The sequence below is a fragment of the Myzus persicae genome, unplaced genomic scaffold, assembly GCF_001856785.1.
Source record: "Myzus persicae strain clone G006 unplaced genomic scaffold, MPER_G0061.0, whole genome shotgun sequence".
NCBI classification, from domain to species: Eukaryota; Metazoa; Arthropoda; class Insecta; order Hemiptera; family Aphididae; genus Myzus; species Myzus persicae.
Genome location: NW_019104022.1, coordinates 593,248 through 619,786, shown reverse-complemented (window position 1 = coordinate 619,786; position 26,539 = coordinate 593,248). Strand labels below are relative to the sequence as shown.

The following is a 26,539-nucleotide window of genomic DNA, read 5'->3' as shown; positions in this document are numbered from 1 at the left end:
ATTGTCTGTGTTTAGAAAACAATGATATGGATTATACCAAAAAGTTAAGTCCCTGCGATTGAAAATTTCTGAAATACATCAAAAATCTAAAGTCTTAATCTAAAGCATCAATCATGTAAAATCATTTGTCAACATTTGAAATTCAAATATCCATAAAAAATTGTACATACCTAATAAGCATTTTTAATATTTATAAATTGCAAGAAGAAAAACCTATGGGGGACCGATCTTATACTAAATAAGTTTTTTTCCGAGGCCTAGAATTTTTATTAACAATGTAAAATATTTTTTGATTGCAATAAATAATTAAAATCGTTTGACAAAAAATTGTTATTTGATGTTAGAATATTGTAAAAATTTAAACTTCAGACACTCAAAAAATATGTATGTATTGTGAAATTACAATCATTTATATTTTTTTTGTAAAGATAATTTTTTTATACAACCTTTAAATGTCATTTAAAAATCTTAGTTATGAATATTAAGAGTTTTATGAATTTTTAACTACAAAATATTTTACAAACTTTTGTGATTTCGATAAATTTTATAAAAATGTATCTTTCTGCACTTGTAAAAAAATCTTGTGATCAATATTTTGTGATTGGTATATGATCAAGTTATTTGGAACTTTATTTTACATTTACAAACATTTTTACCACAAAACAAAATTTATATGATACATAAATTAAAAAAAATATAAAAAAATGTAATTTAATATTTTAATCAATGGTTGCGTTTAGTCTGTATGATTACGATAGATGGGAAATTGGGAAACCAAAGACATAATTTATTTTATTATTTTATTATATAAGTTTATAACTTTATTTTAAACTATATTTGATTACATGCTGCTGCATTTTATGAATCCTGTCCAGGGTGATAGTATCTAAACAAATAAAAACTATTTTTTGTCATAAAATCTTATCTATAATCCGTTATGATCTAATATTGAATTGTATTCATTCTAAAAATAATTCCCCCCCTAATTTCAGATTTCTAGATAAGCGCCTGTCTAACATGTTTTAAGATTGGTTTATTCATTTTACTGCACTAATATTTGTTGATATAGAAAAATAAACAAATTATTTCCAACAGAAATAGAAAGATGTATTTAAATATTATAATTTTGGTGAATGATTTATGCAACACCTTATATTAATTCTTTAATCGGTCAAACATAACATTTTAAATACATATTTGTTAAAACAATTACTTTAGTTTAATAATAACTTATACATTTTTTATAACAAACATAAAATAAAATAAAAAATAAATTAAGGAATGTTATTTTTACAGTTAAATTTGATTCCCCTTAATATATTTCACACAAAAACCTGTTTGATACCGTAAACTAAAATAGCCAATATCAAAACTGCCCACGAGAAATAAATTAGCCTATTATTTGAGGTTGAAGTACTTGCATCTTGTGGTGGACTACTATCAATATCTTGCAGTGTCTCATAGTACGAATGTCGTCCTTTAAACAAGTAAATATAATGTTAAGAATGATTATTACAAATTGAAAAAGTAAATATTACAATGTAAAAAATTGATCAATGTGCCAAGAAAAGCACAGATATAGATTTTCTGTCATCAAAAAATGATATTGATAGCAGAAATTACAATCCTCATGAAACACTACTAACCTTTTTCCAACACATCGTATAATTCTATTTTGTCTTCAGGTAGATTCAATATTTCTCCAGCCACATATAATGCTTCTTGAGAAGTTTCGCCAGGAAACACATAATCACTGAATGCAAATCTGGAACCTTCAGTCTTTATAATTAATATTCGACGCGGAGTTTCATGTACAATGTTTGCATCTCCATCTGAAATAAATGAAAAATATTGTATTCACAAGATATAATATTTTTAATTATTTTAAAATATATATCTATTAATTAAAACCTTCTTCTTCAAGAGATTCCTCTTCAACCATTGATTCCAAATGCATTTTTAAACGAGTTGCAAATGTCTGCATGGCATCTTCGTGAATAGCCTACAGTAATACATTTTTTATGAAAGTTGAAAATGATGAAACATTGATAATTACTAAAAAAAAATGTATTAATTATTTTGTTTAATTGTTTAATTATAATTACTAACATAAAAAATAAATTAAAGAGATGAATAGTTTTGTTAACTTTTTTAAGATAAAAAATTAATAATTTTGTTTGTGGCAAGACTTAAGTCCCCCATAATATTTTCAAAAACTAATACATGTACCATAGCCAGGATTTTCTTCTGGGGGCTATTCTTGTTTTACGGAGGCTACAATATTTTATTGCTTGGGACAGGGTACTACTGGGTATAGTAAGTTTGATATTTCAAGGGGGGGAATAAGCCCTAAAACCCTCCCCTAGATATGGCACTAATATATGCATAGTATAAAGAACTATATTTTTAATTGGCAGGCTTGGTAAAAAGTGGGTAGACTAAGTCCCCTCTATTTGCGCCAATGGTTAAGTTAGACAATTTTAACTGTTAAAGAATGTTGAATAATTTTTAGACTTTCACAAAATATGCTTCAGTAATTCCAATTGTATAATAGCTACAATTGTTATACAGCTAATAAACATAATAACTTAACTGTATAGCTTTTTCAATATTCAGATTTAAATGTTTTATACAAGATTGCATATTGAGATAACAGATAGATGATTCCCCAGTATCGTTAAAATAATAATAAAACTAAATAATATTACACCAAACGTTGATTTAGTCATTAAAAATAAATAATAACCATACCTTTATGGCATCCTTAATTGTGCCATTACGGTTAAATGGTACTGCTACACTGCAAAGGCCAGACATCAAAATCTTTCCCTTTCCTCTTTCTATCTTGAGTGAAGCATTTTTACATTCATTACCCAAATCAACCTAAGATATAATACAGACTTGTTCTAGATTTTAAATAAACTAAGTATGTTTATAATGTGGGAATATTAAGTATTAAACAAACCTTTCTGTAAAATTCAATTTTAACAACATTTTTCAATAAATTATCAATTTCATCACATTCAAAATCTTTAAGGGTTTTATTTTCATCACATACGCATCCATTAAAAGTATAGATTGATTCATTTAATACAGATTCAAATTTATCTAATAAACTCTAAAAAATATTTGCATAATAAGAGTAATACTGTTTTATTATAAAAAGTTTATATACATACATCACGAATAGAAAACAAAGCTTTTGGTCCACCGCCTACATTTAGTCTTTCTAATGCTCCAAAATTAAATGTTCCAATAAGAGTTACCCAATCATTATCAAATGATCCAAAAATTGCATCTACCGCCTTATAAGTTGTCTTTTCAAGACCATTTACTCGATTGAAATCAACTGAGTAACAAAATGATCTATAAATGAATACATATTATGATATAAAAATATATATTTAAATACTTATTGGATTTACAATATTTACTTTTTGTTGACAGTTGAATAGTTTAACATTAAGTAATTCCATGTTTCATTGGTTTTTTTGTATAGCAAATGTTCATTTAATACATTATTGAATTCACAAAAATCAATATTTATTGGTTGAATAGTTTTTAAATCTTGTGGAACAATAAAAAATAAACCAAGTACATGTGAACCCCCTGGTAATAACGTTGCTACCTACATAGTAATACATAAACGCATAAAATAATTATTTACTTAATAGTAAATTCTATATTTGAATCTTTCAATAATATTTGGAAACTTAATTAGATTACTTCTAAAGACTTTTGGAATATTGTATCACTATTGGCTAAAAGATCAGAAAGAGTTTTGTAAGACAAAACATCAATTTTATTATTTTGTATGTCTTCATTCCATATGGTCATTGCTGATAAGTGGACTACATGATAGTTGTTTCCTATGACCTAATTAAAAAAATATTAAATATTATAAATAAATTACTTGGTAAGTATAGGAATATACAATTAATAAAACAACTTTAGTTATTAGTTACTCACTTGTCCAATAATTACTCCTGGAATGAACGACTGTCCTTTAACTAAACTTTTCAGATATTTATCTAAATGTTCTTCAATAAATACTTTGGTTGTCATTTTTCAACTAATGAACACAATTTGTTGTAATTCTTCAAAATTCTAAACCAACAATATTAACTCAAAATTAATAATCAATACAAATCACAATAAAATAATTTTTATATTTTACACATCTTATAAATAAATGTTTACTATATTGGATAAAGAATAAAAATGTACAATATAAATCTATGAAATGATAATAGTTGGTAAAGACACTACCCACAACTACTAACAGTTTTGTAATGAAGTTACGAAATTGGAATTGTGATCTAATTAATTTTGGCAATCTTACGTCCACATAATATTCTATTTTATGTCGAAACGATTTATTATTCTTAATTCTTGCCTTTACTCGAGTTATAATCAAAATTTGGTATCTATTCAAATTTCACCAGGTATTTTTTTGTGCTGCCGTGGTGGTAGTTGTGTAACTGGAGTGCTGGATGCCTGGACAGCCTGCTGGTCTGTTGGTAATAAGTTGAAGTAACGTCATACAGTCTGTATACACAGTGTCACGGCATAGACTTAGAGTAAAGTACCTTCTCTAAATGCTCTATGTATGCGTCACGGCCACACGGCCACACAGACTTGGGACTTCTATCAATGAAGTCTGTTGCGGTAGGTAATTAAGATGTAATAGGTAACATATTATAATATTTTATGTTGTCTACGTCTTTTCTATATAGTTCTTACAATTTTTAGTTATGCTAACTACTGTAAGAAATTAGGAAAGTAAAATTATAAAGCGTACAATCACGATTGAAGATGTATATTGTATTTCTAATCGTGTGTAAGAGCAATGCAAGTATGATAGGTAATTGATAGCATGCGACAGACCACGAATTAATATCGTGGTACGGACTTGAGTCTTAGGTACCTAGTTATTGGATCGTATAATAATAATTTGATCTAAGGGCACGGACTAGAATATAATCTACCGTAGGGCGTGAACTAGATGTATAATCGTGATATTTGCATAGGGTCTTAGTGTTTGATAATAATTGGACACGTAATTGAACAAAATTGATAAGGGTTTGATTAACGGCATAGACTACCATACCACAGAATTAATCCACTTTGATTTATGTTTTATTCATAAATATACTATCAAAAATAATTATTGCTATACTATTTTATTATTACATTTATTTCGATTAACGCAAAATTTATAAATAATAGTATAATCACTGTGGTTGAATCACAGAATAACGTTGAAACTTAAAATATACATTACTTGAATATTATGGTATTTCAAGTTTCAACCATAATAATCACAAAGCAATAATATTATGATATTACGGATTCGTTTAATCAGTGATATCAGGACAAAATAAATTTATCTATTTATTCATGTGTGATATGCACAGCAAACTAGTAAATACCTGTCGATATGATAAAAAAATTTAATATTAATACAATACATATCAGTTGCGTACACAGCTATTTTCATTGGAAGGGGTTTACATAGGGCCTTCCCGAACTACAACTCAGAGGGGGGGGGGGATGTAAACTTTTCAATTTGCCTTTTCAGAAAGTTTTTTTAGCTTTCCTCAAAAACTATTTCTAATATTATATTAGATACATTACATAATATAATTAAGAATTTTTTTCTTATTTATAATAGAGCTTAGTTTATGTATAACTTCATTCAGGTATCTATAATACTATACTAGCAATTTATCATACTTTATTTTATATGTATGTACTGCAGTCTGCAACTGCACCCACAACGAATTTACCCAAATAAATTTTTTTTTGCAAAATTCTTACTTCAGAGTTCAGACGTTCGTAAAAAGTACCTATATTGTGAATTTACAAGTTTCTAGACCAACTGAAATTTTTTTTATCTTGAATAATTAAAAAAACCAACGAAATCAGAAATTGTCTTATACCTATAAACATTAAATAGCTTAAAAAGATTTTGTAGCGATGTCTTTAAGTTTATCCGTTGATATGACAACAGTTATTTATGTATACCTACCTATTAAATTTTACTAAAATATCAACTAAATAATTTGTGATTTTAAGGTGACTTAAATTAGCAATGAATACAAAGTTTGTTAGATCCATATAATACTGATTTTATTTATAGAAATTGTTCATCACAAAGTCCATCCATGATTTTTTTTTCACTGCGATTTGAAAATGTTAGAGAAACATTGTAATATAAGCCACGTTCGTCAGTTGTTCTGTTACTTGTGTTAGCCCAATTCGTGCAATTATCAGTAACATTAGGTGGCCTTTAAGACCTTTAAGTATGACATTGAAATTTATAGATTGACTTTTTAAAGAACTTATTGTTTGTTGGACCATTTCATAAGCATTAAAATCATTAACCATATTTGAACTTTTTGTTGCAAAATTGCCGACTACCGGGAGAACAATAGACCTTTATTCCTATATAGTTCAGCTAATCCAATTCCAATTATGAAACTAGACAACCACGAAAAAGTATCAATTCGGCTCAGTGGCTCAAATTTTTAAAATCCTGGAAACCCATCTATTCAAGCTCGATCACACGACCTGGGCCTGGCACGAACTATAAGATCTAAGATTCCACATTGATGTTAATATTTAGATTGATTATCCATTTATCTATGGCCTATATGTTCATAATTTATACCGATCTGAATAGTGAATATATTATATAGCTAGTATCACCACATATCAAATGCAACATTTAAAATGTGTATCTATTGGCTATAAGACCTACTTGTCATTACTCATTATTCAATAGGTAGTAGGTAGGTAAGTACTTATTAATTATTTTGAATTACTAATTAGTAATAACTTGCCACCAGGTGATTCTTTCAACTTTTAAAGACACAAGACAATTATGTTTTAAAAACATAAAAGGGTAATGATTCAAAGTAAAGCGTGTGCGCAATATATATATGTATTTATCTCTTTTTACTCATATATGATTATTGATTTATATATAGATATATATAGTGTTGTATGCAACTAAAAACATTATTCATCATTCATCATTCATCCCAGTCAATTTCGTACGTATACGGTATACCGATCGGTCGGCACTTGACATGTTTAAAAGTACATATTATACCTACTATAGTGTACTGTATGTCTGTATATGTAGCATAATCTCGGAATACAAAAATAATGAAATAATAAAATCTTAATCGAATATATAATCTTTTATTAAAACATTGATCGGGATTAACGTGGGCTTGTAGCGGGTTAAGTTATAGAGTTATCACCTTATCGGAATCCCGGGACTATTTATTCTGGTCCCAGTCTTCGTATTTTCGAGACCAAAAATTAACCGGGACTAACTAGTTAGTAGGTCTATAGTAGGTACAGTTATTGTAAATTTGTAACATTCCATTGTATGTATATGATGTTATTCCCTCTATTTTTTCAATGGTAAAACTAAAACTAGATTTGCTCATAATCTAATAAAATAAAGACTAGTCACTAATAAATAATAATGCATGATAATACCTATAGGAATTGACATATTATCATTCATATATTTAGAAATATGAATAACAATAATATTATCTTTAATTTATATTACCATTGTCCATTTGTTTAATTTAGTCTGACACTTTACGTCTTACTACAAACATAACAAATCATTCTCGCAGTAAACGACACCAGTTTTTTCTATCAATACTTGCAGTTAAGATTAAATAAAAAGTAAGTACCTACACGGCTACACTAAATTACTAACTAACAATAGAATAAATGTAATGATATTTTCTATTTTATAATTAAGCTGATGTCTTCAACAATATAAACCGATATTGATACTCACATTTATCTCTTTACCCTACTTCACCACTAAAAATGTATAAAATATTTTTTTTTTATTATAATTTTATCTAATCACCTAGTCAATTGTAACAAAAAATTTAAATTGTAATATTGTTTATAATATGAATGTTTTAATATCATATAATTACAAGCAGTTATTAAATAAGAATAATTTTTAAAGCGGCTTATAATAAAAACTTTGTAATATTACAATTTTTCAAAAAGTCAACTAACCGATATTATATATGTACCAAGCTATATTGATGCATTTAAGTGTTTCTTACAAAAGAGGAAGCATAAACTATTAATTTGAAATAAGAATTGTACACATTTTTTTTAAATTCATATCTTTATAAAGATAATATATTAACATAACAGACTATAATGCATTTTATGCAAATAAAGCTTCATTTTTGTCTCCATCTTATTTCTCGTAGCGTAATGGCAGGTTTTACGTTTATATTCGGAATAATCCATTTTACTAAGTTATTTTTAATATTAGAGTGCATTGAACAATTATCAAATTTATGACAATTTTAAAATTGCACATTTTTGTACCTACATTTAAACATTTAAAAATTGCACATAACTTCCTTTTCATATAGTTCAATTCAATAAGAGGAGTGAAAATATATAGGTATAACGATAACACGATCATAATATTATTTATTAGATGATTAAGTTAACTATTTTTCATATTGATAATTACTAAACATAAATGGTTGAATTTAGATAAAAATCAAATCAATATTAGTGCTTCAAATGACAGTCAGAAAAAAACACAATATTGTAAAATCAATATATTTATTGTTCTTCATCTCAGAATCATACAACATTATAATATTCACAAAAAAATATACTGTATACTCTATTATGAAATATAATTTAAAATGTTGTACAATTTTCAACATTTATTACATAGGTACGAAATAATTAAAATTTTTGGAATTTATGCTAAATAAAAAAATTGAACATAAATATTACAAAAGGTAGTCAATTGTTTATCCCTAATAGCACAATATACTCCCTGCACGGGAAGTTTCTATTTTATTGCTTTGCAGTTTGCTGGCAGATAATATTTTGTATTATATATTTATATGCCATTGACCATTGTTAATAATATATATATTTTTAAACGTTTTTAGATGATGACAATTGAAAGATAATTAATTTCCTAAATTATTTATAAAAAATTGCCTGACGCTTTATACTAGAAAAAATATCTATATAACTTCTATTTCGATAGTGATGGTTCCTTACTTCCTTGTAATAAATTGAATCTATAAAATTGAAATTCTGGGGGTCAAAAGTCAAAACTATATAGAACCTTTTTTTTTATTTTACAAGTGCACATACACAATCTATACATTTTGTACAATACGCGTATAGGATAAAAGTTAAAATATGGATTGCTTGAATATAAGAAGCCATCCATTACTCATTAGTGGCACTTACTTGACGTATGTTTAAGATAATTAAGGAAGGATATTTAATTGAAATGGTTAAATGGTTCGTAAGGTAAGGTTTAATTAAAATAAAGAGTAGCGGGGGTAAAAAACGCGAAGTTTGGACAGAAGGCCCTCGTGCCATACTCGGTCGAAGGCCTGGAATATGTCTAAGAATAAGACGGCTGTGCAGTAACATTTTTTTTCGAGAGATGTGCTTCATCCAGAATTTAAAAAAAAATTCAAGAATACACCTACAATATAACAAATAATTATAAATTTAATAAATCAGTTGATTGTAGTTTTATAAATATAACACTGGTGCCTACCTATAGCATTATGGCGCTTTTGTAAAATACGACTTTTTCCCTTATTTATTATAAGGATCATAGGATATACATATACCTTTACTGCTGGTAAGTACTTATGAGCTAGGTCAAAAGTTAAATATTCACAGTATTTTTCAAAATAATTAGTAAAATAGCAGAGCTATTTTTCCGGTTTTTATAGAAGATTATAAAAACACTTATTTATTAGTACATAGTACTAATTAATTATTAAATTAGTACCTACATACTTCTATAGTTCTGCAAAATTCAAAAATTTATTTTGGATGAAAAAATTATGTAGTGTAGTGAGAGTTAATTTTTGAAGTACCAAATTACAGTGAAGAATGAAATAAAAAAAGATTTTAACAAACAATTTAATGTCACCTACTATAACATATTTTTTTGTCGCTGCTCAGAATTGTTTTCTATATTTAATGATTGCCGATTGGTCACTGTTATTTTACAAAGTATACTAATAAACTTTTAAATTTAATTACTATTTATATTTTACATGTAATTAGATAAATTATTTTGCAGATTATTTGGCCAAATTTTGAGGGATGTCCAAGGAAAATAGAAATATACTGGGTAAATCTAAATATAGAGACTTGTGAAGGGGTTTATCACAAATCATATTATTAATTCAATGAACTTAGCAATAATCACTAGATAGCACTACAGGCAATAACTTGTAATTGACCAAAACATTTAAATGTATTCTTTATAATTAATATTTACCGCCTTCAAGAATATATTATGTATTTAAAAATTTTAATAAATACGCAGTGGAACTCATTTTGGAAGACGATTTCTACCTAATCAGATATTTGTTGAATAGTGGCATTAGTGGATAGGGTTGGTGAAATCTATTGAAGTACGAGGTGTTCACGAAATGAAAGAAGATTGCAATTTTATTATAATATAATAATTGATAATAGTTAATGTAACACTGTTTTATTTTTTTTATTTTCATAGTAAATTAGCAATATTGAGTTTTATGAATGACAAGAGTGGGAAAAGGGGGCAGTGTAATATTTGAGTCTTACATTTCGCAGTTGATTAAACAACAAATTGTCAGAACAGATTAAAATAAAATCTATGTATTCAGTTATTAATATTTAATAGTATTAATTCTAATTTCTTAAACAGTAAGTAACTATTTCATTTTTATGGATGTTAAAAATGTTTACCTAATTTGTTATTTTCACTTAACATTTCTACGGAGTAGATATATGCTGACCAAATGCAGACAGTAGGTACATATTACACGTCATTGTATTATATTTATTTGAACTTATTAGCGCTTAAATGTAGGTATAACTGTGTAATAGGAACCTATTTTACAGCAGCTACATGTCGCTTATGTACCATATATTATGTGTATGAAAGCATAATATTATAATATAATAAAAGCATTTTGTTGCCTATAGCGATTAGTTTTAAAACGCATTAACTGATAACACGAAAACCGTAATTAAAATAGTATTATATTCAATAAGTGACGCACACGAAAATATTGTATATAATATTTATAATAAATAATAATATAATGAACACATTGAAAACGATAAATATATATTTTTTTAAACGTTATGTTGTATTATATCATATAATATTATATGTGTGCAATAAAAAGCAATAAAAAACATAATATTTCTTAGAATATTTTCGTAAGTATAGTTACATATGTCTTATATACACATCTACATTATACAATGTCTTCACTCCGTGGGCGGAGGGCCCCTCGATAATTGATGCCTATACAAGTTATAACGTCGTGGGCTGTAGAAACTAGAAAAAACAAACTACCACGTAAACTGTAGGGGAGGTACATATAATGTATCGGGAACTGAAGTTGGGCTTAAACACCCCTACCAATAAATAATAACTTCGTGGTGTTTGTAAGAATAAAGGTTTTTTTTGGTCCAGTTCCTATAATAAACAATAGTATACCGTATACCTAATATTCCGTATTCGTAAGTAGATGTCAGCCGACATTCGGGAGAAAATCTGTTGCAAATCCAGAGTCAAGCATAATATAATCGCACATTACATGCAGTCGTACATGGTGCATAGTACACTGTACTTGATATGACATGTTTGAATATAATATCAAATCATATATTTCTAACTTATATATCAGTTGTGATTTAAACGTAATTTTTGTGCAAAATTGTGAAAAACTCCACAGTATCTGATACACACAATTACATTATCGAAATGTATATTGTTTGTACTTACAGAGTAAAGCAAAACTTAGACATAAACACTGTAGTATGGAAAACTATACACCAAATAATAAATATATATTTATTATAAATATAATATGTTTCATATCATTTGTCATGCGGTATCGCGTATTTTGCCACTGTATAGTTTATGTACATAAATACATAATAATATAATATCATAGAATATACGGTCTCACAGTATAACAATGCAACGTACCTACGTGCACGTACATACATATCATAATATATGATATTATCGTTATTATTATACGATGACGCGCTGCCGTGTGGGTGTGCGTGTTGTCGGGGAGGGAGACTTGGGAGTCAGGACGCCGATCGAAACGCTCGCGTAGAGCACCTACAACGTACCTACGTATAATATAATATTCTGCGCCGATACAACAATAATAATAATAATAATAATAATAACATCGTACCTCTGGCCTACGAGTGTAATAATATTAAAGTACTCAACGGAACGTTTGGGCTGTTTGGGGTGACACGACGAACGAGAATGATAATATAAGTTAATAATATATTATAAATTATAATAATATTATATACAGAGTTACGGGCGCGCGCATTGGCCAGCGCGCCGTCGAGGAGGCCGCGGAGTAATCGCTCGCCCACCCGCCAGCGGCGACGAAATAATAATAATCCGAATATACCATATTATTCTCGTCGGTTTCCACGATAGTTCCGTCGGGCGACGGTTAAAATCCACGAAGGTTTACACATCGGAGTATCGTACACAAAAATATTACATAGACGACCGACAGATCGCTACTCCATCTTCGATGACCCGAAGACGTACACAGTTATTACGCCGAAATAGTATCATCAATTCATAACACTATTGTGTCATATTCATTGACGTAGAAATTAGAAATAGGTCTTTGGTTATAAGAATAATTTTACGTCCAAAACGTAAAATAACAATTGATCCGTCGGAGATATAATTGAAGAAGACTTTCGAAAGTCGCATTTGGAGGGGCCTAGCACCTAGGCAGTCATTTGGGGGGGAAGTCTGTTCTCCTCTCCGCGGGAAAATAAATGTACACGCGGCTATGTGCCTATTTCGATGTCGCATCACACACGTGCGTGTGTTAATGGCTCAATGGTCACATGATAATATTTACCGATGATAATGTATTTAACATTATAGATTACAAGTTACAACAATATTATTATTAGAGTCATCGCGAGTCCCGGTGCAGTGATATTCCGTCGACTGTGATGGAAAGAGGGGCGAGGGGGGGTGCTCGGGCCGCGGCAGTAGCTATCATTGCCACCGCCGCCGCAGTGTCGTTCACTTGCTCGAACACGGTAAGGTGCGTGCGCGTACGAGAGTCACCCGCGTCGAGACGTCACGTCGACGACGGCCGCCTCTGCGCAACGCGAGCGTAACGTTGTACGCAGTACACACGTCGAGTACACTGAGTACAGTGCACGTACGGCGTGTCGGCGTTACATTTACGACGGGCGCGCGGGGTACGTACGCAGCACACACACAGAATAGTACGCGTCGCGATTATTATTATTATTATTGTTGTTGCTGCGTTTTGCGCTGGCGCGCTCGTTACATTGACAGCGAACTGCAAGCGCCGACGACGATCGCGTTGGCAACACCGTCCACGGCCGACCTTGGATTGTGAGTTCCCCGGACGCCGGTCACACTGGTAGCGTTACGTCGATAAAGAACCGAAATTCTTGATAAAATTTCTTCAAAAATTCTATTATTTTGTGCGTTTCGCGATAAATTTACGACGGAAAATAGCGTAAAACCGTCGGCCCGACGAATATCAGCGATTCCGGACGTTTGACGCATTTTCCGACCGAATTCACGTCAACGGTGACAGCCCGACGCAACTATCGATAGTTGAGCGTTCCGAACAATCGTTGACCCGACTGCCGATGGCTGCCCCCGTTCCCCGTATGTCTATCACGTCCCGTGAGTGCTTTATTTACATCTAGTTTTGTTGTCGAAAAATATATTTCCAGTGTCCGAATTCGCTGTTAATCCGTCGCGTTTACCGCATCGAACCGTCGCAGATCGTCGGCGTACCGCGCAACGTGTCCAGGAACGCTTTCGGACGGTCCGCCAAGGTGCACAGGGACGACGCTTATCGGCCGCAATCATCGGCTCGGATCACGTCAATTTCGGACACGGTGAGTACACGGTCAGCGGCTGCGACAGCCTACTTTTTAACAATCTCGTCGACGGCCCGTGTTTACATTGCGTACCGAAATTTTTTTCTTCGACTCATTCTCAACGGCGTATTTACTACTGCCGCCAACGGATTTCCCGGCTCATTTTTTACATTTTCCGTTGTAATTTTACACGGCCCGACCATTTTTCGCGGTCCCCACTGGCATTTATCACTTTTGCCGCGGCGCCCCCAAAATCAATTATCAATGTCCAAACCGTACCCCTGTGGTCCCCTGACTCTAGCAATCGGTCCCCTTGGCTTGATTCGGCTGTTTTTACGCTTTCATGATCATCCAAACACCCTTTTCCTATTGTTTTTGGCTTTTTTTTTCCTTTTTCCTACTATCACTCCACTTTGATAGTGTTCATCGTCCCCTGGTTTCTTCAAATTTTTGGTGATTGCAGATAATTGTAACGCCTTTTAGCACAAATAATATCCTTTTAACAGTAATTTGCACTTTAATTTTACCTTTGAAACTTGAAATTTTTTATCTTATTCAATGAAAGTTGTAGATGTTAGAAGCACTTACAATTTGTATAATGCTACTGAAATGATACAGTTCATTTTCACATCCAAAACATTTAATTTCTATACCATTCCCTTTATATGAGAATTTGCTTACCTACTGAAAGTATTATCGCTCATTTATCAACTAATACAAAATATGTTTTGAATGATTATAAATCTATGGTTAATTTATTTTCAACAAATTTATTTATAATAAGATGATTTTGATTAGGTAATAATACATGAATTTAGATGAGTGTCTTATACCTATGTTAATGTAAACAATAATAACAACAATGAATGTTCACGCACATTGATTTTTGTGTATACTTTCATTCCTGATCATTGTTTTTGTTTACAATAAATTAATTCATCTAAAAATCATAACAGCTTGGAATGAAATGTAGATATAGTACTTTTGTGTTAATCAAGGTATTAATTGTTAAATATACTGCATTTATTTTGTCTAATATGAATTATTAATTAGTAGGTTAAATTATTTAATTTGTATGATGTAGACATATTTGTAGTATTTTTGTTCCTCATTCAAAAGTGTTTTATTTAAAAATGGCTTTTATGCAATTGGACACAATATTTTATAGTCATAAATGGTCGTTCGTTGTGTTGTAAAAAGTGATCTTTTAAAATAGTTCATAGGTATAAACCTTCCTTTTTATTTATTTATGAGCGCAAATTGCAATGAACATATAAAATTAATAATTTTAATGTACCTAACCACTAATTAAAATAACTTCATTGAAAGAAAAAAACAGTGGCAATTTGCAGCTGCCTAAATTTAGGTTGAGTCCATTGGCAAAGGATAGGATGATGTATTTATATAGGGGTTTTTATAATTTTATTTTTCTTGTAGTATCGATGACACTGCCTCAAATTCTTCTGAATAACTTCAGCAAAGAAGCTATAGCCTATAATAATTCGGGTGCACAACATATATTATTCTAAAGAAAAATTTAAAGAAACAAATTATAAAAGTAATATTGTATGTTTCAGATCTCATACATGGACCTCTAAAATAGTTCATTTTTACACAGAGGGCTAAACAGAATTCCGAGGGGGTTCCTTTATAGCCCCCTTAGCCCCACCCCATTATATGCCTATGAAGTTGACTCACCCACATTCATGCATGGGTATATATATATTAAATATTTTGATTGCTTACAAACCTTACTAAATATATATGCATATTTTTTTCATGTGTTTAGTTATCACATGTATTTGCATGTTGATATTCTGAAACACATAGACTTAATAATATTAAAAAAAATTTTCTAAAAATTTCTTCATAGGTCTCTGCTTTTATATTACTTTATAAATGATAAATACCTACTATTGATTCAAAAATCATATAGTCCAAAACACAATAACCTAGCCAAATTCTGTTAAAAATTAAAAATGAAAACAACTCTAAATCTTAGAACAATTATTTATGAACTTAATTTAATTTAAAAATTAAAACATTATGTATTACAGTCAGTATTACATTATTAAAAACATTTTACTTAAATTGTAGGTACACAAGTCCTTTTGTACATTTAAATAGTCATTGTGATATACAAATCAATATCAATTATTTAAAATAATCAATATTATAATTGATTTCAAAATTGTCAAATCTGTCACCCACAATTTCTATTTAGTTTTGATTACCTACCTAGGTTTTTAACCTTTTACTGCTACTCTATTTATGCCCTGCATACTGTGTATGATACCTAAAATTAAAATTCTGATCTTTATGACCTAAGCATTTGAGTATGATCCAGGGTTGCCTTAAATAATACAATTACTGACAAATGATAATATTATAAAATATAGGAATGCAATAGTATGTCTGGAGCAGTGAAAGGGTTAAAAATGGTTATATTTTCTTGGTATCTTTATTCTTTTTTTATTATTGATTAATTTTAAAATAGTTAATTATCCAACTGTTATTTTGTTTCATCAGTTTAATAATATTATTAATAAGATAAATTACTATTTTTAGGTCGGTTCTGCTCATGGCTGCCCATGTTACACACGCAACACATGTTATGACTTGAATTTACTACCCAGCTTCAAATATTAATTATTGTAAGTAATAAAAGGTTTTTTTTTACATATTCTATTAGACTTGTTATTAGACTACTATTTCTGTTGGTATATATTTCTTAATACAAATATTACCAATATTATTAAATATTAAGATGTATCATTATGTTTTTTACATGTTAACTGTAAAGTATGTATAATTCCTATATTTCTTCAAATTTCTGTATGAGAATTTCCATGATCGTCATTCATATTATTTATGATCAACATTATTTAAAATAGTTACCTACCTACTATAAAAATATAAATTACATTATATACCTACAGTATATTATACATACCTACTACCTATATGGATATAAATTTTAGCTTACAATTTTTATGTTAAATTGTTGTTAGTAACTCATATATTTTTAACCAAGTTCAAGTACTAATTATTATGAGTTACCTACCTATGTAATATTAAGAAGAAATTATTTTAATGAAGTTGTATAATATCAAATATACCTAGGCATATTAATTCATTTTAAAGTTTTAATATGATTTTTTAATGTAGGTATAAGGTAGAGGACTTGTAGCATTTGCATATTTGTCTTGCACAGTCACAAAAATAGCAGAGTAAGAAACAAATACGTTTCATGGAGAAACAAAGCTAGTTTTGAAATTATATTTTGCATATTATTGCATATTTCGAGTTTTTTTGGTTCTAGTGCATGTTTATTCGATTCTTTACTTTAGGATGCATATTTCAAAAATGTATCATTTTATCAATATTTTTACTGTCAACGTTCTTATTTAATTTAAATATTTAATATATAACCAAAATAATGTTGAATTTAAAATTATTTAAAATTTTGATGACATTAATATGGTTGTTGACGATTCTCACATGTATGTTTTTCCTAGAGACCATTTATTTTCCGTTTATTAATTTTATTTATGTACAGATATTGTTTGCTGCATAAGATATTATCAATACGGGCCGTTTGAACGTCAGTGGCAGACATAAAAATTTAAATATAATATATTCATACAGATAATCTTATTTTTTAATGCATATTTTAGTGCATATTAAGTGATTTTTTAAAGCTACAAGTCCTCTGCCTTATTTATATGATTAAAAAGTTAAAAATTAAGATGATTGACTTACTCATATTTTATTTTAATAAAATACAGGATCAACAATTTGTTACATTATTATTATTCAGCACAAAGTTAAAAAAGATATTTAATCACAAGTGTGTACAATTATTGTTATCATAAAAAATATTCATTTACCTGCCTATCTATATCTATATTGCCTACCAATATGCTTTGGATAAAGTTAATAATTATTTTCATGCAGAATACACATCTATAAATAACTTAAAATATGTATTTTTTAATTGGTACAATTATACATGTTATGTATTCAAAGCAAATACTAAGTGAATACAAAAAAAATTGTTGTTTTACCTAATTCTTATCACTAAATTTTTTTCTATCAGGATTTTAAAATTTTGTTTCCAGCAATTTATTTACTACAAATAATATAATTATAATTGTAGTTCAAAATAAATAGAAACTATTTAATGTTCAGTATTTATAGGACACAACTTATAAAGAAAAAACCTAACTTATTGAAATATAACAATTAGACAGGCCTATGACACAGTATTTATGATTTGTTAAAAATATCTCTTGCTCATACTCTGTATGACTTATATTTGTTTATTTTTATGTTATAATCATTAAACCTACCAATCCAATACTTACCTATACCTATTGGCTATAAGGTGTAATACCAAATCATTAATTGAATGTATTTATTTTAGGTTGAACCATTTATCAGTCATAAAGAATTTTAAACATGCAAGAATCAAGCTGAAAATAGATACCTACAAATGAAATCTTCAATAATCAGCCTCCGACTTAGCATAACATGGCCCATATTACTGTATGGTGATATCACATACTGCTTAATTATGTGACTTAACTATGTTTAACTGTTTTGTTTCTCAATTTGAGTTTTTAAGAATTTAACATATTGTAAAATAGGTTTAGGTCATAGTGCAATTTTTAATATGTGATTATTGATACTAGTAACTTTTTACTAGGTCTTATCTGTTTTTGAATTCTAAAACTAAATATGTCAGACCTATTGGTGGATAGCCCTCCGAACAAGAGGCCAAAGTTGGAAGATCCATTCCAAGGGTCTTCTGACTCATCTGGTGTCTATTCTAGCAATGAGATGTTTGATCTCGAGAATGATCTCCCTGATGAGCTTATTAGCACTACGTCTTGGAACCAACAACCTGATATCAAGCCAAATCTTGGTCCTCAATTACCATTGCAAAATGGTATGATCGTCCAGCAAAATAATCCTCAACAACTTCAACAACCTAATATTCAACAACGATTAGTAGTCAGTCAACATCAGTTAGCCCACCATTTTATGGGTGCTAAACATCTTGTGTCAGGGGCTGGAATGTCTATGAATAAACCAATTAATCCAAACATGCCATCACCTAATGTTTTAGTTAGTAAAACTGGAGAACCGATGGTTGTAAATATGGGAAATGCAGGCATTAATTCCAATCAATTACAAAACAGTATTAGTGGAATAAATGTGGCAAATGTAAATATTATGATGGGGAACAATTTGGTTAGTAACTCAATGCACAATCCTCATCATGGCATACCCCAACAACAACAAAATGGACCTATGATGGGAAGGAACATAGCCATGCATCATCCACAACAAATTCGCAACCAGACTCCTCATCAGCTTCATAGTTTGTCAATTAATTCTCATAGGTTACAAGCTCCAATGGGTGCAATGAGTCCAGTGAATAATTTCAATGCATACAACCAAAATAATCAACAAATTAATGTAGTCCAACCGCAACCAATTGGTATTGTAAGACAGCAAGTACCGAGATTTAATGCTAATACTAATGGAATGTTAGTGGATACTCCGGTTCCTCCCCAGTCTCAAGCAAATGTACGTCTTGGACCACAGCAAGTTAATATGGTCAATCAAAATGTAGTTGTACCACCTCAAGGAGTCCCCGCCGACCGTAGTCAAGCAAATCCAGAAAAACGAAAAATGATAACCCAACAGCTTGTGCTATTATTACATGCTCATCAATGTCAGAGAAGAGATAATCAAGCTAACGGGGAAGTGAGGCAATGTCGTTTGCAGCATTGTAATACAATGAAAGGAGTCTTAGCTCATATGACAAATTGCTTAGCTGGTCGTAATTGTAATGTAGCTCACTGTTCGTCATCTAGACAAATAATATCACATTGGAAACAGTGTACTAGACCAGATTGTCCTATCTGCCAACCATTAAAAGCATCAAATAATCGTAATGCTTTAACAAATAACACTACTCCGAATACTACTGGAATGAACGATATGAATTGTTATAACACAGTAAATAATCAAGTGAACCAAGTACAGGGAGTCCCTAACAATGTTGGTATACGAACGGCTTTGCAATCTCAAATGCCACATCCTCCTAATAACAATGTGCTGACACCTAATCAAAACACACGAGTATTAGTTCCACATTCACAACCCCAGGTAACAACTACAATGAGTGCTGATCCCAGTACAAGTTCTGTAAATGAAATGCTGCAGTCCGTTTCGAACACAACTGTACCAGTTCCATCTAGCATTCAACAATCTGTGACAAATTTACCTAATTCTTTCATCATGACAACTAGTACTGACACAATGACTACTCAGATGAACAACCAAGCACAACCAAGTCAATCAATGCCAGGAAATCACATTGAAAGTAAAGAATGGCATGAGTCTATTACACCTGAACTACGAAATCATTTAGTACATAAATTAGTTCAAGCAATTTTTCCAACATATGATCCTAAAGCAATGCTTGATAAACGTATGAATAATTTAGTGGCTTATGCTAGAAAAGTAGAAGGTGATATGTACAATGTTGCTAACTCTAGGTCAGAATATTACCATAGGTTAGCTCAAACATTTTATAAAATACAAAAAGAGTTGGAAGAAAAAATGCAAAAGCGAAAAGAACAACAACAAATGCAACAGCAGCAAATGGGAACTCAGCAACCGACTAACAATATTAATGCTCAGTGCTTTCCAACTGCGTCTACACAAGGATTGCCTACTCAGCAGCAACCTACACAACCACAGCAGCAACAACCTTTACATCATACTTCAATTCAGCCCAACCAAAATTTGCCACAACAACAAGTAGTAACAACATCTGGTCTAATGAAAACACAAATGCCAGATAGGGTGCATTTTCCAATTACTTCACCTGTACCTGGACCAAGTCCAAATACAAATTTACCCCAAACTACTTTTGGTTTGACCCAGCCACCTGCCCAAAGTCCAATCAACACTAGTCAGTTCCCATCTAACTCACCCATGATGTCAAACATATCTCAAGCTTCGTTCGCTCAACCTCAATTTCCAAATCAATCTATGAATCAAATACCACAACAAATACATTTACAACAACAAGTTCAACAGCAACAACAAGTTCAGCAGCAACAACAAGTGCAACAACAACAAGTACAACAACAACAAGTACAACAGCAACAAGTTCAACAACAACAACAACAACAGCAACAACACTTGAACAATCAAATATTACAACCAAATAGACTTAATCAAATTAATATGGAAAAAATGGTTAATGGACCTAGTTTAATAGCCAATAATACTGTGCCATCAACTACAAGTGTACCATCAATGATGCCCAATAGTATGGGTAAAGGATATCCTAGATCAGAACCATCATCAATTAGTCATTCAAGTCAGATGAATGCTATTGCTTCTGCTTTAGCACAAGATGACTCTCCCAAGGATGTTAAAGGAGAAGTAAAAGACGAGTATGATGATAGTAATGACGGAAAAGGTGCTTATGGAAAAGGTAAAATGAATTCTGAAACACCGTCAGCGTCTGTGAAAAATGAGATCAAACAAGAACGCGATGATAATGCTTCAGGTTCAAAGAAAATGGAAACTAAAATTAAAGATGAACCTATGAGTCCTAAACCAAACATCACTACAGATATTAAACCATTTGAACCAACTACATCGGACAGTAAAACAGCCATAAAGAAATGTGTATTTAGGCCCGACGAACTTAGACAAGCCTTAATGCCTACTCTTGAAAAGTTATACAAACAAGAACCTGAATCAGATCCTTTTAAACAGCCTGTTGATCCTCAAGCACTTAATATACCCGACTATTTTATAATCATAAAAAAGCCAATGGATTTATCAACAATTCGAGAAAAACTGAATACTGGCCAATTTTCTGACCCTTGGAGTTATGTTGATGATGTTTGGTTAATGTTTGAAAATGCTTGGCATTACAATAAAAAGTCTACTAAAGTATATAAATCTTGTACAAAACTTTCAGAAGTTTTTGAACAAGAAATTTACCCTGTTATGAGAAGTCTTGGTTATTGCTGTGGTCGTAAGTACACATTCAATCCACAAGTACTTTGTTGTTTTGGAAAACAATTGTGTACTATTCCAAGAGATGCCAAATACTTCAGTTTTGAAAATAGATATATTTATTGTGTTAAATGCTTTAATGATATACCTGGTGATGCTGTAACATTGGGTGAAGACCCTACGCAAGCCCAACAAGTAATTAAAAAAGAACAATTTATGGAAATGAAAAATGATCATCTAGAATTGGAACCATTCATATTGTGTACTCATTGTGGAAGAAAACTCCATCAAATATGTGTGCTGCACAATGAGAATATTAATCCACAAGGATATGTTTGTGATAACTGTTTGAAAAAGCGTGGTGAAAAACGAAAAGATCATAAATTCAATGCTAAAAAATTGGCTATAACAAAATTAGGTACGTACATTGAAACAAGAGTAAACAATTTCCTTAAGAAAAAAGAAGCAGGTGCTGGTGAAGTTGCTATACGTGTTGTGTCCAGTTCAGATAAAATAGTTGAAGTGAAACCTGGAATGCGTAGTCGCTTTGTTGATAATGGAGAGATGATTGGTGAATTTCCTTACAGGGCAAAAGCACTTTATGCATTTGAAGAAATTGATGGAACTGATGTCTGCTTTTTTGGTATGCATGTTCAAGAATATGGGTCTGAATCGCCTTCACCAAACACAAGAAGAGTTTATATTGCATATTTGGATTCTGTCAACTTTTTCAGACCCAAACAGTACCGAACGTATGTTTACCATGAAATATTATTGGGTTATCTTGATTATGTAAAACAATTAGGATATACTATGGCTCATATTTGGGCATGTCCTCCATCTGAAGGGGATGATTACATATTTCATTGTCATCCACCTGAGCAAAAAATACCAAAACCAAAACGATTGCAAGAATGGTATAAGAAAATGCTAGATAAAGGTATAATTGAACGCATAATTCTGGACTATAAAGATATTTTAAAGCAAGCTATTGAAGACAAATTAAGTTCAGCAGCAGAATTACCCTACTTTGAAGGCGATTTTTGGCCAAATGCTTTGGAAGATAGCATTAAAGAACTTGACCAAGAAGAAGAACAGAAACGAAAATTAGCTGAGGCTGAAGAATCTGTTGAAATGTGTGTAAGTGATGAAGTTGAAATCGGGCCCGATGGAAAGAAAAAAGGTCTACAAAAGGCTAAAAAATCAAACAAATCTAAGTCTAGCCAGAGAAAAAGCAGTTCAAAGAAAACTATGTTACCTCAAACCAGCAGTGATCTTTCAGCTAAAATTTTTGACAACATGGATAAACATAAAGAAGTATTTTTTGTAATTAGATTACATAGTGTACAATCGGCTGCAGCATTAGGAGCAATACAAGACCCAGATCCTTTAATCAGCTGTGATTTAATGGACGGTAGAGATGCATTTTTGACCATGGCTCGAGAAAAGCATTACGAATTTTCATCACTTAGGAGAGCAAAGTTTTCTTCAATGGCAATGTTGTATGAACTTCATAATCAAGGACAAGACAAATTTGTTTACACTTGTAATAGTTGTAAGTCACATGTGGAAACCAGATACCACTGTACTGTTTGTGATGACTTTGATTTATGTATCACCTGTTGGGAAAAAGAAAAGCATCCACATACCATGGAGAAATTGGGTCTTGATTTGGATGATGGATCATCTCCTGGTGACCAAAAACAAGCAGATCCTCAAGAAGCTAGAAAATTATCCATCCGCCGGTGTATATTATCACTTGTTCATGCTTGCCAGTGTAGGGATGCAAATTGTCGTTTGGCAAGTTGTCAACGTATGAAAAGGGTGGTACAACATGTTAAACTATGTAAAGTCAAATCTAATGGCAACTGTCCGATTTGTAAACAATATATTGCTCTTTGCTTCCATCATGCTAAGTATTGCACTGAAGCTAAGTGTCCAGTGTTGTTCTGTCCAAATATGAAACACAAGATCAAACAGCAACAACTACAACAGAGACTGCAACAAGCACAACTTTTAAGAAGACGTATGGCCATAATGAATACTGGTACTTTAGGAACGGAAAATACCGCTCCCGTTGTAGCAACACAGCATATGTCTAATCAACCTAAAATGATACCTCACAAAGGACCAGTTATGGTCCCAGGGAAACAAACACCACCTGCCAATGTCTTACAAGTAGTTAAGCAAGTACAAGAAGAAGCGGCACGACAACATGATAATGTGGGATATGGTAAAGGTGGTCCTCAACAACAGATGCAACGCCCACATATGCAGATCGCTCCCCCTGTTCCAGTTAATCAATGGGTTACTGAACCGAATTACAACCAAATGATGATGCAGCAACAGCAGCAGCAACAACAACAACAACAACAACAACAACAACAACAACAACAACAGCAGCAGCAGCAACAACAGCAGCAACAGCAACAACAACAAGTTCAACAACAACAACAACAACAAGTTCAACAGCAGCAGCAAAGACAAATGAATATTCAACCTCAACAACAAATGTTAATCAATAACCAACAAAATCCAATGCTTCAACAGCAACAAGTTATGACCGTCAGGCCCCAAGGTTACCAACAAAATCCTAACCAACAAGTATCTAATCATTCGTTGCAACAGTTACTAAATGCATTACGCACCAACACTGACAGTCCACCTGAACAGCAACAACGCCTAAGAGAGATTCTGAGGAGCAATCCACAACTTTTGGCCCAATTTATTAGGAACCAACGACAAAGGCAAATGTACCAACAACAGCAACAGCAACAGGGCGGTGCCATCGCTCCTCCAATGTATCCTCAACAGATGCAAGGACAACCGCAACCAGGACCACAAGGTCCTAACCAGCCTCAATCAAATATGCAAAACCGAATGCACCTGTAAAGTGTACATTTTTGAGCTTATTTAATTTATTGGTATTGTTTCTGTTGTGTACATTTATGAATGTAAATATGGCAGCTTAAAGTACAAAATAATAATTTTGTATAGGAATTTGATCGGCCGTGTTGACTTATATGACTTGTGTACATTTGTTTTGCTATTCGTTGTTGTTATTTAGTTAGAGAAATGTAATTAAGGATGTCCTCCTTAACATTTAACCATAAGAAAATCATTTATAATTTCCTACTTTAGTAAAATAATATTTGTTGATTTTTCCTTCTGTACAGGAATAATAATAATATTAATGTGTAATATTTTATTTACAATTTTTTACTCCTAGACATTCTGTTATTATATTATTATAATTATTATTATTATTATTATTATTATTATATAGAAATATTATTTTTAAGGGATATATTATATAATTTATAAAATGGGGAGTTGACAACTAGAAGGTCTTATCCAACTTATTTATTCAATTTTTTTATACACATAATAATTTAATCCTTAACAGCTTTTATAAGATAGCCGTGTAAGGCTTCTTGTTTGTCCTTAGTCTTTAAATAATGTAACTTAAGTTTTTTTTATTATATTATATAATGTAAGTTATACATTTAAAGACATTGAGGGACATTTGTGTCCGAATAAAAATTATAAATATATAGGTATATATTTATTTATGTACGGAATGTGTCTGCTTAGTCGGACTGCATATAATGTTTATTAATTTAGAATCAATACTGTAATAAATAAATGTAAGAAATTGATATAAATATGTTATACATAGTTGCATAAAAATGAAAAGAAAAACATATACATATATTATTGACTTTGTAAATAAATTGAAACCATAAAGTAAGACAATTATTATACAAATTGATTTTAATCCTTATTGTTTTCATTTCACTTGCCATACTCCAAATTCAATGTGACACTTAAAATGTGCACATGTAATGAGCGTCAGTGTTGTTATAGAATATAGAACCATTCAAATTTTGGTGGTCTTTTTTTGCAAATTCAGACTAATTGAGAGATGAAGTAATAGTAATAGTAACTAAGTATATAAGTATATATAAGTAACTACTTGGAACGCCATTTGAAAAAATTTTTTCTATACTATTATGACAAATATTAATTCCGACATGAAATACTGGTTGATATACATATTTAATACAGGTACTTAGAAATAATATAGGTATTCCTGTAAAGTAAAGAATACTTAAGAAAGTAAATTTTAATTACTTTCCCAATATTTTTTATTGGTTTCATGTTAAGGTGGCATGAATTTGGATTTAAAAAATGTATTAGGTATAAGTATAAATAAGCAATACTTCGCTTAAAGCCTTAAAATGAATCTATTATAAATGTTATGAAAATGGCATTGTGCATATAATATATAATAACACACTTAAAAGATTCAAATCCCCATGAATAATAATTTTGAATCAAAAAATACATAATGCCCATTGCTCATTATTTACAATCTGACCTCGGTTCTGAAGAGTTTCAGAGAATCTTACTTGGCTATTAGCTTCTCTGTAAATGTATCATAATGCCACCAAATTTCAGTCTACAATTATTATCATGGGCGGATAGGCCTACCGGG

General features: G+C 30.8%; 2 protein-coding genes across 6 annotated transcripts; one reads left to right on the top strand and one right to left on the bottom strand.

Annotated features, from left to right (window-relative positions):
• Positions 1 to 1,085: 1,085 nt before the first annotated feature.
• On the bottom strand, positions 1,086 to 5,000 carry LOC111037722 (protein odr-4 homolog). 4 transcript variants are annotated; one of them, XM_022320449.1, is made up of 11 exons: positions 4,590 to 5,000; positions 4,397 to 4,514; positions 3,970 to 4,107; positions 3,727 to 3,876; positions 3,435 to 3,628; positions 3,180 to 3,366; positions 2,966 to 3,118; positions 2,752 to 2,883; positions 1,912 to 2,002; positions 1,647 to 1,832; positions 1,086 to 1,477 (listed from the first exon to the last, which is right to left on the bottom strand). In XM_022320449.1, exons 3-11 carry the CDS (start codon positions 4,063 to 4,065, stop codon positions 1,323 to 1,325), a joined length of 1,344 nt encoding a protein of 447 aa, XP_022176141.1. In that variant the 5' UTR covers positions 4,066 to 4,107; positions 4,397 to 4,514; positions 4,590 to 5,000; the 3' UTR covers positions 1,086 to 1,322. The 4 variants fall into 4 exon arrangements, with proteins under 4 accessions (XP_022176141.1, XP_022176142.1, XP_022176140.1 ...); XM_022320450.1 differs by having other exon boundaries at positions 4,443 to 4,514; XM_022320448.1 differs by having other exon boundaries at positions 4,343 to 5,000.
• An 8,316-nt stretch (positions 5,001 to 13,316) lies between these two features.
• On the top strand, positions 13,317 to 24,991 carry LOC111037733 (CREB-binding protein-like). Of its 2 annotated transcripts, XM_022320467.1 has the most exons (4): positions 13,317 to 14,004; positions 15,564 to 15,700; positions 16,555 to 16,640; positions 18,413 to 24,991. In XM_022320467.1, the coding sequence occupies exon 4, from the start codon at positions 18,727 to 18,729 to the stop codon at positions 24,931 to 24,933; it is 6,207 nt and encodes a 2,068-aa protein (XP_022176159.1). In that variant the 5' UTR covers positions 13,317 to 14,004; positions 15,564 to 15,700; positions 16,555 to 16,640; positions 18,413 to 18,726; the 3' UTR covers positions 24,934 to 24,991. The 2 variants fall into 2 exon arrangements, with proteins under 2 accessions (XP_022176159.1, XP_022176157.1); XM_022320465.1 differs by lacking the exon at positions 15,564 to 15,700.
• Positions 24,992 to 26,539: the final 1,548 nt, after the last annotated feature.